This window comes from Cynocephalus volans, chromosome 9 (genome assembly GCF_027409185.1).
Source record: "Cynocephalus volans isolate mCynVol1 chromosome 9, mCynVol1.pri, whole genome shotgun sequence".
Classification (NCBI taxonomy): domain Eukaryota; kingdom Metazoa; phylum Chordata; class Mammalia; order Dermoptera; family Cynocephalidae; genus Cynocephalus; species Cynocephalus volans.
In genome coordinates, this window is record NC_084468.1 from 69,689,133 (window position 1) to 69,705,349 (window position 16,217).

General features: G+C 37.8%; 1 protein-coding gene across 2 annotated transcripts in view; it reads right to left on the reverse strand.

Annotated features, from left to right (window-relative positions):
* PRKG2 (protein kinase cGMP-dependent 2) overlaps positions 1–9,638 on the reverse strand; it is an 86,906-nt gene extending 77,268 nt beyond the window's left edge. For both annotated transcript variants that reach the window (XM_063108361.1, XM_063108360.1), the window contains exon 1: positions 9,178–9,638. In XM_063108361.1, coding sequence (XP_062964431.1) covers positions 9,178–9,638 — 461 coding nt within the window. The remainder of the gene's footprint in view (positions 1–9,177) is intronic.
* Positions 9,639–16,217: the final 6,579 nt, after the last annotated feature.

Here is a 16,217-nt window from a genome sequence, read left to right on the forward strand (position 1 = left end):
CCCATGTTAGACAAGCCTTCATCTTAGCCAACTGAAAAGAGATTCACCAGCTGGCCTTGAAGAGGTAAGCTGCTGTGGTGTGAGAGGGCCTGTGGGGGGAACACATGGCAGAAAACTCTGAGTAGTCTCTGGGAGCTGAGAGCAGCCCTCAGCTGACCACCAGCAAGAAAACGGGGACCTTAGTCCTACAACCACAAGGAACTGAATTCTGCCAACAATCACGTAAGCTGGAAGACGACTTCTTCCTCTAGAAAGCTCTAGAAAAAAACACAGCCAGATGAACCCTTGACTGCAGCCTGTGAGACTTTGAGCAGATGATTTACATAAGCCCTGCCTAGACCCCTGACCCATGGAAGCTCTGAGATAGCAAACATGTGTTGTTTAAGCTGCTAAGTTTGTGGTGATTTATTATGTAGTTATGGAAACCAAATACACTTAGGTTTCCCTGAGTTTCTATTTCCAAGAAATTTCAAGTAGAATCTTGTTCAGCTCTCTTTTTATTTCCTCTTTCCTCATCTCTTCTGGAGAGAGAGGATTGGAAGCTCCAAATCTTTCTTTCCTTCATATTTCCCAGAGCTTCATCTGTAAGCCCCCAAAAGACTATCAAAACTGCTGCTTGAAATTTACCAATACAAATTGATTTGGCATAACAAACAAAGAACCCCAGAGAGATTACATGGATGATCACTTACACTTTAGAATAAACTATATATAAAATATCCAATGGCCATTCCGGGTTATAGATCTCAAAAAAAAAAAAAAAAAAACCACAAAAACTGCCAAACTAGACTGCCCTGAAACAGTCTAACAAATACTCCTAAGGAGAGTCAGCATGAAGGGGATACAAATTATTTTAAGGTGAGACTGAGAAGAAAAGCAACAGTTTTAGCTAAAGGATAAATATAAGAAACATATCTTTCACAAAGAAGGTACTTCCAAAGAATCTAAAAATGGAAGTTTCCACCTTGCCTTCAGATCTTTTCCCCTTCTTGAGAATTATATTGCAGTTTAAACTCTAGAAAAAGCCAGGCGAAAGGAGCCGAGCTGCTCAGGCTTACAGAAAGAAAAGAGAGGCTCCCTGGAAACCGACTGTACAGCTTGTTAGGAGGCAAAGGCCAGTGGTGATGCTTCCCTCTTATCCAACAAGCAAGGAGAAGAAAGGCCACTGTCTTCTCAACCATTCTTTGGTCTTTCGTGGGTATCTAGCAAGGAAATGGGTAGTGCCCAGAACAGCATGTAATGTTTTCAAGAAAAAAAAAGAGCTAGAAAAGAGCAGCCCATTTCAGAGGACACTTAAAGATGCAAGTGAGGACAGCGGGGAGCTCATGCCCAGGCCTTTGAGAGGCTGGTTCTGAGTCAGCACTGCTCAGTTCACCTGGAATAACTAAGCAGCAGATCCACCAACTTTTATAAGTATCCTATAAATTAAGAAGATATCAAGCAAAATAAAATGAGGATAGGTTTCAGAGTTGCCCCGATTAAGTGGCAACTGTCTTAACATCTAGGGAAGGTTACAAAAGCTTTCTTTGGGCACTACTAGCCATGACCAGGAACTAGTTATTTCTGCTTGCTAAGTCTTAGATAATAATACTTATCCTAGAGGTTTGTTTTGAAAATAAGTGAAATAACTATACATAGGTCATATCAGTGTGCCTGGCCTATAACAAGAACACAAAATTAGTACTTGTAGCCACAGACTAGTTGGATACTGAGAATGGGGAAAGATGAGGAAGGAACAAAATAAAAGTATCAGTGGAAAAATGGGGTAAGGGAGACAGAAAGAAATACAAAAAAGAAAAGGAAAGCAAAAGTGGAAGAAAACAAGATTAAAGAATGAGCTTCACTGATTCAATATTCAATAACTATTTGTTGAATTGAATGTGTTCATCTGAAGGATGAACGGGAACCTCGGATGTTATAACTGCGAGCCAAGGCTATTGAGTCAACTGTTGCTGTGGTTTTTGTGTAGAATAAAAATAGCATAGTGCCTCTTAGGACTGTAGCCCATGAGGCGAGGGTAGGCTCCTCCGAATCAGCATGGTGCTTACAATGAGCACTTATATTTTTGACTATTCAAAACAATATGTCCTCAAATTCTAAGTGTTTTCTGAGGCTTATTTAAACATTTTTCCTAACACCTAGCAACTGACAGACTGGAAGTTTCGAGGATAAAGTGAGAAGGTGAAAAGAGCATATATAAACAAAGCAGGTTATTTGAGAGGTTGAGAGAAGGCCGAGATGAGAAGCAGAGCCCAGAGCCCTTTGACTCCTAAGACAAGAAAGGGCAAATGCAAGAAAGGAGAGGGGCTGGGTACCAGGACTCAGAAATGCTGCCAAAGTTTATTAAACTTCACCTAGATGTGAAGGCAGCCACCACTTAATTCTAGCCAGGTTCTTAAACTTCATGATCCTTACCTCTCCCTTTGTTGAAGCTTAACAGCGCCCCCACCCCACCCCACCCCTCAAGAAAAGCCCCAGCCAGGATGCACAACCCCAGGGGGAGCCATCTGAATTGCAGGTTACACGGTCTGTAAATGCTGCGGACACTGTGGTAGAGAATACATATTTGACATTGGGCAGGCTCAAATTGGAAACCTGCTTCGATAAAGGAATGAATGCTATGAATGCTACAACACTGAGCCAAAATTTCACCTTGGTAAAACCAAAAAGTAACTCCCCCACCATTAGGCCAGTCTAAAGCCTCCATGAGATAATGAATGCACGGGAAACACCAGCCTTCTAATAGTTCACTGATAACTTAGTTTTCTCATCCCATCCCTGAGTAGCTAGTTCTTACCTTGGTGTCTACACGAACATTATTGCTACAAAATATAACCTTTCATTTTCAAACACACTGACAACTTTGCCAAGACACATCACCCAGCTGCTTTCACCCACAGCTTCTGGTTATCAGATCACCACACAACTGGACTTGTTTTCTTTTTCTATGTCTTACAGATGGAGCTTCATTTTTTGCTTTTTCTGAAGACTTAGGTTAAGACTATCGTATTTATAATCATAGGCACCAATTTTTTTAACTGTCCAACTGATAAGAGTTTGTACACACGCTCTTAAAAATATTTAATTTTCTGTGTAAAATCTATGTATAGAACTTCTCATATGGCAACATGTAAGTCATGGAAAGAAAAACAGTGGGTTCCCCAACCAGCAAAAATTTCCCTCTACTGCAATCTGATAGCAGAGCAGCACTTTCTGGAAGCATAAGTTTCAAGGAGAAATAACAATAGCATGAAATTGTTTCTAATCATAGCATTTTAAAAATTGTTATTTCTGACTATATATTTAATATTTTTACAAGTCTTCCCAAGTAAAATGTCAAATGTCTGCCTCTAATTTTCATCTTGGAAAAATCCTATATAGGAGTGGTGAAAGAAGATGCTAGATAGCAGGTTTTCTGGTTTTGAATCCTGGTTCTAATATTAAAAGTTATATAACCTTAGGCAAGTTACATAAATCCGCATGCCTCAGCTTTCTCATATATAAAATGGGCATGATAATAATATGTATCTTATAGATTTGTTGTGAGGATTAAATGATTCAGTATTTGGAAAACAATCAGAATGGTGGCTGACACATAATTAGTGATATGTAAATATTAAATTTTTTCCATAGAAACATTTCTGTTCAATAAAGGAAACACATTTTTAGAATGCACATTCGAATGCTCAGCACAGCTGTAGAAAAGAAGCACAAATAATAACAAACATACCCTTCCTCATTACTTTTCCACATCTTATTTAAATGTGTGACTCACTAGCATTTTCCACTTTTACCTATTCTGCTCCTGGGATGGGAGTGACAAATAAAACTAATTGTTCTTCCTAAAGCTGGAGTCAACATCTGAAGTCATATGGCAAATCTTTGTTTTATCTTTCCTTTTCATGAAAGAACAATAGTTTCAAATGATAGTTTAAGCGTTCTTAGTAAAAGGCACTCATACCAGCAACTTGCCAGATGTCTCTGATTAATGTGCCTATGTTCCACCAGACACTCAGCGTGAGCTTGTAATTTTGCTCTGCCAGTGCTGAAGTTAAACAATGTCTCCATAAACAGAAAACTTAATTTGAGTAAAAGGTCTGACCTCTAGATGCATGGTTGTCTTGGTGCTCAAGGTAAATCAGACACGGACAGAAATGTGATCTGAGCTCTCCCCTGCCCTCCTTTGCCACTGACATTCAGTTCTCAGCCTTGAGAAACACTGTGCTCATTCGGGAAGCCATATACAACCCTTCATATACACCACAGTTGGAGTCATCAGATGGATCAAAATCATCCTCCGTATCTTTTTCTCACAAGCCTGAGCTCGGAGGATCCAGCCTTTGGGAAACACTGATGCAGTGAGCAGGCTCTGCCCATCTCCACATGAAAGCAGCCAGGAAGCACCATTGTTCTTACTACCTGTCAATGAGATATGACATAATAAGATAGACTGGTGCCCAAACTGGTCTGACTTGAGGCCTTTCATCTTTGTGGCTAGTTGAGAGAACACTAGAGAGCAGGACTGCAGAGGGAAAGAACTGGCCAAGAGTCTTGGATTCCAGAATTATCTCTGCCATCCACCCTGGCATATTCTGTAAGTCCCCTGCACCTGTTCCCTCACTTCTCCTGTAACAAGAGTACCATGAAACAATCTTTAAGTTTCTTCTAGCTCTAAAGTCTTCTGATGTTCACCATATCAAATTTAAATCGGAGATCACAGTATTTGATATACTCTCATACTCTGACTCATCATGTGATTTATAATACATTAGTCAAACTGGGTGCCTGCCATAGAAAGAGGCTTTGTACCCACATAACTGTATGCTTTTGAAGACCTAAAATGGTCAGTACACACAAAGCCAAGTCACTACAAAGGGCTATGATATACTGCAGGTTCAGTGCAGCTTAACAGTGATTCCACATTGTGCCCACCTCAATCTGACAGGCACATTCTCATTTTCCGTAGCTTTGTCCTAAAACTGAACACAGGTCTTACTTTGTCTATAAATTGGCTATCCAATTTTAAAGTTAATTAAAACTAAAAACCCAGTTCCTTAGTGACATGAGCAACATTTCAAGTGCTCAATAGCCATATTTGGCTATTGGCTACCATATTGGACAGAATGAATTACAGAACATTTCCATCACTGCAGAAAGTTCTACTGGACAGCACTGAATTATTCTAGAAACTTAGCTTAAAAAGAAGACTCTTGAATTTTGCAAGAGACAAATTTCCAGAGTTTCCACTGCCATTAGAGAGTCACTATAAGTTCCTCCAAATAAAGCAGGGAGGTGCAACTATACAGTTTAAGTTACCCCTTCAGACCCTAAAAATAAACTTGATGGGTTCAGGACAAGAAATCTGGCAAGAGCTGAGGCTGCCTGGCAGCTGATGAGGCGTCCTCATCACTCACAACACATTGAGCCTGGGGGCTCAGCAAGATCACAGACTGACACGTTGTGGGTTACAGAGTTTCTCATGAATTACTGAAACTGAATCCTCAAATTAGGAATCTATCATTCCATCATATTTTATTCTCTGGTTCCATGTTCTATTTAATTTTTCAGTTTAGAACCACAAGGCTCTGGAAAAGCAGATGAGGATTAGTAGGGCATGGATGATCTAATTTGGTCTTTTTAGGACCAATTATAAAGAAATCAATTAGCCCATTTTTTTATCCTGACCTCAACACAGACTTGTATCCACTTCGCTTGGCTTTATGGTGAGGCAAATTCTCAATAACTCTTATTCAGGAGATATCATGTCCTTCCTGTGTCCCACTCACTACAGACAGATGAAAAGTGTGGTTTGGCCCAGAAATTGACTATATATAACTACTGATCTTCTTTGCCTCGTTATAACAGAGCTAATGAAGAAATTCAAAGGTATATGCTTATCTCAGATTGTTCAGCACCAGGAGAATGGTATTTTGCCTCAAGATGAGTATAAGTCTTTGAACAAAGTGATTGACATAATCTTGGTTCAAGAGGAGAAACCTGGTGGCATAAGGAGGGAGAAGATCAAAGAGGATGAATTGCTATTAAATTCTCTTACACATTGTTCTGCATATAAAAATACATTGCTATTTGAAAAGATTTTTATGGGTTAATACTATATGAAGGTACTTCAAAAATTTTATGGAAGGAGAGCATGCCCAAGGGCCTAGGCAGGATCTGAGGGCAGCTGCTCCCTCTGCCTGGAAGCAGGCAAGCAGCAGAGCATGCCCAGAGGCATAGGCAGGAGCTGAGGGCAGTTGCCCCTTCCACCCAGAAGCAGGCAAGCAGCAGAGAATACCTGGGGGCCTAGGCAGGAGCTGAGGGCAGGATCCCCCACCCAAAAGCATACAAGGAGCACAAAGAAACACCACTTCTACACAGGTGGCCCCCCACAGCCACCACAATGGCCACAGCTGCCAAAAAAAGTGACTCAATGCCACACCAGTAGCCACCGGTGAACAAATAAAGGAAAAAAAATTTTTTAAATGAAGAAAATCTAAGAGAGCTAGCAGACAACCTTAAGCACAGAAACATTTGAATCATAGGTGTTCCAAAAGGGGAGGAGAAAAGAAAAGGCATGGAAAACCAATTCAATGAAGTAATAATAGAAAACTTCCCAGGTATAGCGAAAGACACGGACATTCAGATCCAGGAAACTCAAAGATCCCCAAACAGATTCAACCCAAAAAGATCCTCTCCAAGACACATTATAGTCAAACTGGCAAAGCTCAAAGACAAAGAAAGAATCTTAAAAGAAGCAAGATAAAAGCATCAAGTCACCTGCAAAGGAGTCTCTATAAGACTAACAGGAGTCTTCTCAACAGACACTTTACAGGCCAGGAGAAAATGGGATGATATATTCAAAATACTAAAAGAAAAAAAAAAACCTGCCAGCCAGGAATACTATACTCCTCAAGGCTATCCTCCAGAAATGAGGGAGAAATAGTGTATTTTCCAGACAGACAAAAACTGCAGGACTTCACTACCACATGACCAGCCCTGCAAGAAATCTTCAAGGCAGTCCTGCATCAGGAAACCAAAAAATGACAATCACTTATCTGACCAGCTACTGTTCAAGCTTTCTGTTTTTTTCATAATTTAGTCTTGGTAGGTGGCATGTTTCTAGGAATTTATTCATTTCATCTAGATGATCTAATTTGTTGACCAACAATTATTCATAGTATTCTCTTATAAATGTTTTGATTTCTGGAAATTTGGTTGTAATGACTCCTCTTGCATTTCTTATTTTATTTATTGAGTCTTCTCTCTTTTTCTTAGTCCATCTAGGTAAAGGTTTGTCAATTTTGTGGATCTTGTCAAAGTACCAACTTTTGGTTTCATCAATTTTTTCTTTTTTTTCCTATTCTCTGTTTCTTTAATCTATGCTCTAAATTTTATTATTTACCTCCTTTGCTAGGTCTGGGTTTAGTTTGCTCTTCATTTTCTACTTTCTTAAGGTGCAAAGGTAATTGTTGATTTGACATCTTTCTTTTTTATTAATGTATGCATTTATGTTAAATATATTTCCCTTTTAACTACAACAACAACAGAAAAACCTTCATGGAAGGATTCACATTATCTTTTCATTCTATTTTTCCATGAACTTTTTGAAGTAACCTTGTATAAAATTTACAAACACATATAATATACATAGTAATATAATGCACTATATATTATTATATATTAATATGTCTCTGACAATCAAAAGAGAATATATAAAAACAAGTATAAATTTGTAACATTTATAATTTCTGAATTCATACCATTAAAAATAATTTATTGCTTTTGAAAGAGAATAGATAGGACCTTTCTAAACCAATTAATAATAAAATTTTGGCTTAATAAAACTCTCCTGAAGTCTAATATTAATCAGATTTCTTTCAGCCACAGAATGTTATGATTAATAATCCAGCATGACTAGCTTCCTTAACAAATATTTATTGATCATTCACTATGTGTCAAATTCTGTAAACAAATTGATGAATTAAACCTTTCTTTATAATTCTGTTGTCAAAATTAATCATTTGTTTATGTTGGACATTTTATCTTGATTTATATTACTTGTGTCTGTGAATAAACTAACATTTGTTTTAATTTTACAGATCTTGCATTTTGCAACAGAGATCCAGGCTCAGCCAAGACATTCTCAAGGCAAAGTACCTAATTTCAATTAATAAATACTTACTCACTTAAAAATAATGCAGAAAAGAGACCCTAACTCATGATGTTTCTCATCAATATTTCCCAGTCAGGAAAATCAAACTTCAGCCAGAAATGGAATGTGCGCGCGTGCGCACACACACACACACACAAGAATGTGATGGTGAATATTCATACGTTCTTTTGAAAATCATAATTTTAAAAAGTAATTCTATCTTTTAATCATTCCCTCTTCCTGAAATGCTTTCTGCCTAGTCTACACCCCTTTTTATACTTCAGGTTTCAGTTATGGTCACCTCTTCAGCCACAGTTTCATGACAAGTTCACTTCTGTTGATTCCTTGTCCTCTTTCCCCATCACCCTAGACACCACCACTATACTGTTGGCTTCCTTCATATCATTTATCCCAATTAATCATTATGCATTGCTTACTTCCTTCTGTGTATAGTGTTTATTTCCCCCATGAGAAAGGCTCTGTGTCTATTCACTGATACATACTTAGCATCTACCACAGTGGCTGGCAGACAGTAGTACTCAACATAGATTGTGAAATAAATGAATAAATTCATCGTCCTTTGAGGCTCCAGCCGGTTCCTTTCTCATGACACCTGCAGACCAACTGTTAAGAAGTGGTTTTTTCTATACATATTCATAATTCCTTGTGATTTGTGTACATTTTTAAGTCTACTTCTCCAGAAAGAGAAGAAATACTGCTTCTTAATACTACCTCTTCATTTCCCTAGTGTTTTCAGGATAGTGGAAATGATTTTTCAGTAAACTCAGCTCCTCAGTTTTATATATATATATATTAGACATATATATAATTTCACATCAAAGCCCAGGTAAAGTATAATTCTTGCTTTAAAGAAAACTTCCGTTTAATGGGAGAGCCTTCTGAGAAACCCTCTATCCTAAAATCTGATAGGGTTAATATGCTCTTTAAGGAGGTTTAATAAATATCACTCTACAATTTCATAATATTAAGGCCATCTGAGTTAAAAGGATGTGGGGACTCCTTACCTGGAGTCCTTTCTGACTCTTGCCTTCTCAAAGGAAAATTCAGGGGGTTTGTTGAGGTCATAGGTTCGGGTGGTTGGTTCAGCAGACACCCCAGCCTTGGCTCCTCTCCTGCTGTGGAGAGAGACCAATCCCGAGGTCCTCCGGTGGACCTCAAGAGGCACTTTATCTGGAGAGGACTGAAGTGGACTCCCCCCCTGCATATGCACCACATCCTGAAGCTTGTTCAGCTGGATGCACTTGTTCTGCAGCTCCTCCGTGAGCTCAGCAATGGCCACAGTCTGCTTTGACAGCTGTTCCCGCAGCTCCTTCAGATGGTACTCGCGCTCCTGGATCTCAGCATCCTTCCTCCTCAGCTCTCTCTCCAGCTCTGTCACTTTGCTCCGCAGGGCATCAATGGTGAGGTTCCCAGAGTAGCCATCTGGATGTTTGGAATGTTTGGGTTTCACGGAACCATTTCCCATTTTGCTCAGGGACCTGAGAAAGGGCATAGAATTGGGAATTACCAAGTGGTGTTTCATTTTTCAACAGCCCGCATCATCCATGTCATCCCAATTTGATTCACAAATAGAAATACAGCAGTCATTCTCATTTGACAAACAATAAATTTCCCCATGCTTCCAGAAGAAAAGTTATGGATTGATCTCCTTTGACCCTCCATAAAGAGGAATCGGCATGTGGTTGGTTCCTTCTTCCTCATCCCTTTGCAAGTACAAGTATCACACCTAAGCATCTTGTACAAATGGCCTGGGTTACCTGCTGTTTCTTTGGTCATTCTTTCCAGACAGCTGTCAAAAGCATCACAACAAAACTGCAATTTGGATGTCAGCATGGCAAAGATAAAACATAAACAAGCAACTACTACAACAGAAGCATGGAAATGTCACAACTCTCACAGCTCCCTGTGTGGCTACACTAAGAAACCTTCCCTTGATTAGAAAATAGCACATCCGCATTCCTCGGTAGGTGGAGGCAGAGTTGGTTCTGCTTTATTAGCACTTTTCTCCTGCCATTCGTCACTATTAAGTCTTGCATTTCTGATAATGCTCATTGCCAAAAATTTCTGGATTGTGGTTACTAAAAGGAAACAGAGGAATAAGGATTCTTCTACATCTTTTACTTTATGTCCTAAAGCTGAGTTGTCCAAAAACTGATGTCCTGTGGTGCAGGGCTCTATTCTTTTCCTATTAAGAATATCCTCAATGTAGGCCCCAAAGTAATCACTAATCCAGTGAGTCTCAGGATGTGATATGCAGATCAGGCATCAGGAGGAATTATTTTAGTTGATTCAGAAACATTTGAGTTCTATAGCTATGTATTCATTTTAATGTTTACTAGAAATATAAATAATTAGTACCAAAAAGTTGTGATTTCATTGATATTGTTGCTTCAAAGAAGGCCAAATTAGGTATGTGGGCTTACTGAGGCAATTCACTGAAAACAAAAATAAATTATCTGTGGGTAATAAGCGCATATGAGTAAAATTCAAATAAGTCACATTTGGGAAATACTGCTTTGATTCCTTATCCTAAGGTTTAAGGCTTTTCAGGCTACCTATTTAAACTTCATACTTCTTGACAGCTGTACTCCAGGAGCACGTAACACTTGTAAACTAAGCTTGAATTACTTTCGATTATCTAAAATCAGAACAGAGACATGAAACTTTGAAGTTCTATACCCCGCACATTCTTGCCCCTCTCTCCCTCTAAATTTCAAACTTAGATAGAAATGAAATGGTTACTTGTTTCACTAGCTCTACCAGAATAATTGTGACTGCTACAACAACAAAGGCATAGATGTAAAGATTTAACACAGCCTCTATGCTTCAAACGTATGCAGCCAAATAGCCAATGCAGGCTGTCTAAGATGAAAATCAATGTGCAGTATTTATAATAGTAATTTTTGCAACACCCAGATTTCCCTCATAGAATTCAGGTTCAAAGTAATCATCACTAAACATTAGCCTCCTGAGAATTGCCTTACTATGTTGCAGAGAGGAGGCAGGTTTAACCTTTAAGTTTCTGTTGACTTGGCAGCATTGACTATTCTTATATATTAAGAATATACAAGAAGGTTGAGAAGACTAGAATTCAAAGAAGAGGCACTAGACGTGTTTGTATCCTGAATAAGGAATTCAGAAGATGTTAGATTAGGACCTGAGAATAAACTTGAAAGAGATTCTTAATTACAGGCATGAGAAAGGTGCTCCCGAAGGTATCTTAAATTAATGTGTGCACAAGTTTTTCACATGCAGTAATGAGCCATCTTCTAGCTAGGATTTTTGGTTCATGGACAAGCATTCTTAGATAAAGAGGGGAAGGTAGGAGTAGGATGACAGAAAGAAAAGGAATTGCCTTATAAAGAACAAAAGCAAGTGCAAAAACCTTTAAATCCAATATTAACTAACAACTCATTCTTTATTCAGGGAACAATTGTTTACCAAGACTTATCTAAGTGTCATGTACTATATCAGAAGCATATCCCTTTATGGACTTGTAGTCAATTTTGACACAGAAAACAGTTCTAGCATTCTAAACACAAAAAGGCTTAGAATCATTTTTGCTCTTTGTACGGTATTCAAAAAATTCTGTACCAATCCAATACTTTTACAAATCTGAAGCACAATTAGGTAGAGAGTGTTAAATTCTCACAAAACACCAACTATTCTCTGGTTTTAATGAAGTCAGTTGGAATCTGTATAAATCTTTCAAGGTCTATAGGCAGCATGTGATGTAATGATTTAGAATGCCAAAGAGAGGTGAAATGAGAGTAACTAATTCATCTTTCAAATCACTAATTTAAAATATGTAAGTGTGTTAGTCCATTTCTGTTGCCTATAATGAAATACCTGGAACTGGGTGATTTATAAAGAAAATGAAATTTATTGCTTACAGTTTCTGAGGCTTGGAAATCCACAGTCCAAGGAACACATCTGGTGGTGGCAACAGTGACCCCTCACATAGCAAGTTGGTGGAAGCAGAGAGAGCAGAGAGAGAGAGAGAGAGCAAGAGGACAACTTCCTCATTCACTCTCCTTTCAAAGCCCTCCAAACCATGCCCCTAACCACCATTTTTAAGCCATTTACTACAGCAGGGTCCTACAATCTAATCACCTCTTCAAGGCTTCACCTTTCAATTACCGTAATAGGATTTCCCACCCTCCACAGTTACAGTGGGGATTTAAGCTTCAATGAGGTTGGGCGGGGGCATCCAGTCTACAGCAGTAAGTTACTAAATGGCTCAATACTGGTCTGATTTCTTAGTTAGTTCATCCATTTAAATTCTGTTGTCTCTAAAGCCAAGGCTTCAAGTCTCTGGCTTCATAAAACCTAATTAGCTTCACTCTGTTTCCTGTATCAGTTGCTAAGATAAGCTACTTCTCAAGTATGTATTGCTAGCCACAAGGAGAACTGAACCACAGGATGCTGCTCCATCAATGTAGCAACTATAGGCTGTTAAAATCATTCTTATATTTAGAAGGCAGCATGTGATATAATAAGAAATGAGTTTGGAGATAAAGATCAGAATTTAACATGAACAATGGAATCAGACCAATCAGTATTAGAAAATAATCTGCCCTTTCCCAACTTTCTGTAAATTACTTAGAATCTCTGATTCAGTTTTCATATCTACAAAATGGATATGCTTATTTCCATCTCATAAGGTTATTATGAAGATTATGTTTATAAGTACCCTGTGCAATGCCTGGCATGTAGTAGGCACCCAGTAAATAAGTAGCTCTTATTATATTATGGGACTAGAGACAGGCACTTAATGTCTTGGTGTGAGGAATACCCAGAGGCGATCATTGTTGGGTGGGACAGAAGTCTAGTAAACTAGACGTCTTCCAGACAAGAGGACTTCAAAGATGCAAATTATTCCCTTGAGGTGGAGGAAATCTTATTCTGCTGAATAATATCTTTCATTGAGAAAAGAAGTCATTCTGGAACAAGCATCTTGGGAAACAAGTCCCACCAAAAGGTTGAAATGAAAAAGCATTATGAATGACAGAGAGCCAGTTCCAGGACAACAAGGACTCCTTGAGCTTTGTAATTCCCTCATGTAGCCCCTATTTATTTTCACACATTGCAGTGAAATCCTTAAACCAAAAAAAAAAAAAAAAAAAAACCACCTAATTATTTCTCAAGGCAGAAAAAAACATGGTTCACTGGGAGGTAATACTCTTCTGCAGCCAGGAATGGGAGAGAAGAACATAGGGAGTAGCGGCATTTCACAAGAGGGGAGAAAAACTCTATAATATTATACATTATTTTTATGTTAGTTTAACCAAAATTTAGGAAATGCTATCCTCCAAGAGGTAACTAGAAGAGGTAACTACAAGAAAAGCAAAAGTGACTGTGAAGGCTCTTCCAGGCAGATTAACCGCTAGCAGTCAATGTGGAAGGAATTAGGCTTTGTTGCATGTTTTTTCTCCAGCCCTAAAGAATTTTGAAACCAAAATCTTCGCTGTGACTTAGGTAATATCTGTTTCTCTCTCTACCCATCTGGATTCTAATATAAATATATGCACACCCTTATTTACATATATATATATGTATAGCTACATGTATATCTGTAAATATGGGAGATGGTAATAGTGCTGGTTAAGGTTATAGAGCCAGAGTCTCAGTCCAAGCACTTTCACTTATGTTTATATGCCCTCATATAAACAGGCAAGATACTGGGCAATAATAGAAGAGAGAGATAAACACAAAGATAGATAGACAGACAGACAGATAAATTAATGTTGCATATCATTTAGAGTTGTTTGAGGTTACATGAAGTAAACAATGAAAAAAAGTTAGCACAGTGCTTGGCACATAGTATTTGTTTAATGAATATTAAGTATTACTATTACAGTTAACATTATTTACCCAATGAAACAACTTATCTTAGTAAAAAACTTATTGATCAAAAACCATGTTCTAAACCAACACAATATTATAGGAGAACAAAGTCAGAAAACAGACATCCAACTTCAAGACTTACTATAAAGCTACAATGACCAAGACAGTGGTTCTAGTGAAAGAATAGACAAATCAATGGCACAAAATAGAGATCCCAGAAAACTCACAATATAGTCAACTGATCTTTGACAAAGGAGCAAATGCAAAGCAGTGGAGAAAGGACAGTCTTTTTACCAAATTGTACTGAAACAACTAGACATCCAAATGTTTAAAAAACAAAAAACCTCTAAACACAGACTTTACACCTTTTATAAAAATTAGCTCTTCCAGGCTGGAACAATAAATGTTGCTGTGCAGTTAAAAAAGAAAAAAAAAATAGGTCAAAATAGATCATAGACCTAAATGTAAGACCTAAACAGTAAAACTCCTAGAAGACAACTAGGAGAAAAATTAGGTGGTCTTGGGTTTGGTGGTGACATTTTAGATAGACCAAAAGCATTATTCATGAAAGGAAAAATTGTTAATTTGATCTTCATTAAAATTAAAAACTTCTGTTCTGCAAAAGAAGAGGTAAGAGAATGAAACAAGCCACAGACTGGGAGAAAGTATATGCAAAAAAACAAATCTAATAAACGAGGAATTCTTAACACTCAACAATAAGAAAACAAACAAGCCAGCTGAAAAATAGGCAAAAGATCTGAGTAGATACTTTACCAAAAATGATACACAGATGGAAACATATAAAAAGATACTCAGTTGACATCATATGTCATTATGGAATCTCAAATTAAGGCAATAATGAGATACCACTACACATCTATTAGAATGGCTGCAATCCAAAACACTGACAACACCAAATGCTGACAAGGATATGGAGCAACAGGAACTCTCATCCCTTGCTGATGGGGATGCAAAATGATATAGCTATTTTGAAAGACAATTTGGCAGTTTCTTACAAAGCTAAATATACTCTTATTATACAATCCAGCAATCATGCTTCTTGGTATTTACCCAACTGATAAGAAACCTATGTCCTCAATAAAACCTGCACACAAATGTTTATAGCAGCTTTATTCATGATTGCCAAAACTTGGAAGCAACCAACATATCCTTCAATGGGTGAATGGATAAACAAACAGTAATATGTCCATATACTGGAATAGTGTTCAATAGTGAAAAGTAATATCAACAAATGAGAAGACATGGAGGAACTTTAAATACATAACTAAGTGAAATAAGCCAATCTGAAAACCCTGCATACCGTATAATTTCAACTATATGGCATTCTGGAAAAAACAAACTTTGGAGACAGACAGTAAAAAGATCAGTGGTTGCCAGGAGCTCAAAGAAAAGAAAGGAGGAATTAATAAGTGGAAAACAAGTAACTTTTAGGGCAGGGAAATTATTTGTATGACATTGTAATGGTAGATACATGTCATTACATACTTATCAAAACCCATGGAATGTACAACACAAGAAATTAACCCTAATGTAAACTATGAGCTTTAATAATATTGTAACAATACTGACTTGTCAATTTCAACAAAAGTACCACACTGATGCAAAATGTTAAGAATAGGAGAAACTGGTGGGAGGGAGATATATGGGAACTCTATGTACTTTTCACCTACTTTTTCTGTAAACCTAGAACTGTTTTAAAATGAAAAGTTCACTAATTTTTAAAAAAAGGAACATGTACTAAGAAATGAATGCAAGAAGCTTGATAGTGCGTTCGGGGAACAGGCTGAGATGCATGATGGGTAGAAGGAGAGTGATGATTAATGAAGCTGAAAAAGTGAGATACTGGAGTAAGATACTAAAAAGTTTGTTATGCCACATTATCATACCTGAAATTTAAGGTAGGCCAAGTTTTTTTCCAGTTATATGGTCAGATTTGTCCTTTAGAAAAATAATGTTTTTGGAAATAAATATGGAATGGAGTGAAAAGAGCTTAGAAAAAGGAAGCCAAAATAAAAGCCTACTGCATCAATCCAAGTAAGGGGTGGTAAGTACAGGATTGGGCCATCCCAGAGTCCCACACCTGTTCTAATGACTTGAACTTAGAAAACATGGACTATTCTCCATGGTAGCAAGGAGAGAAGACCGTTCTCTTAGGGGATTTGGTAAAAGGTATGGC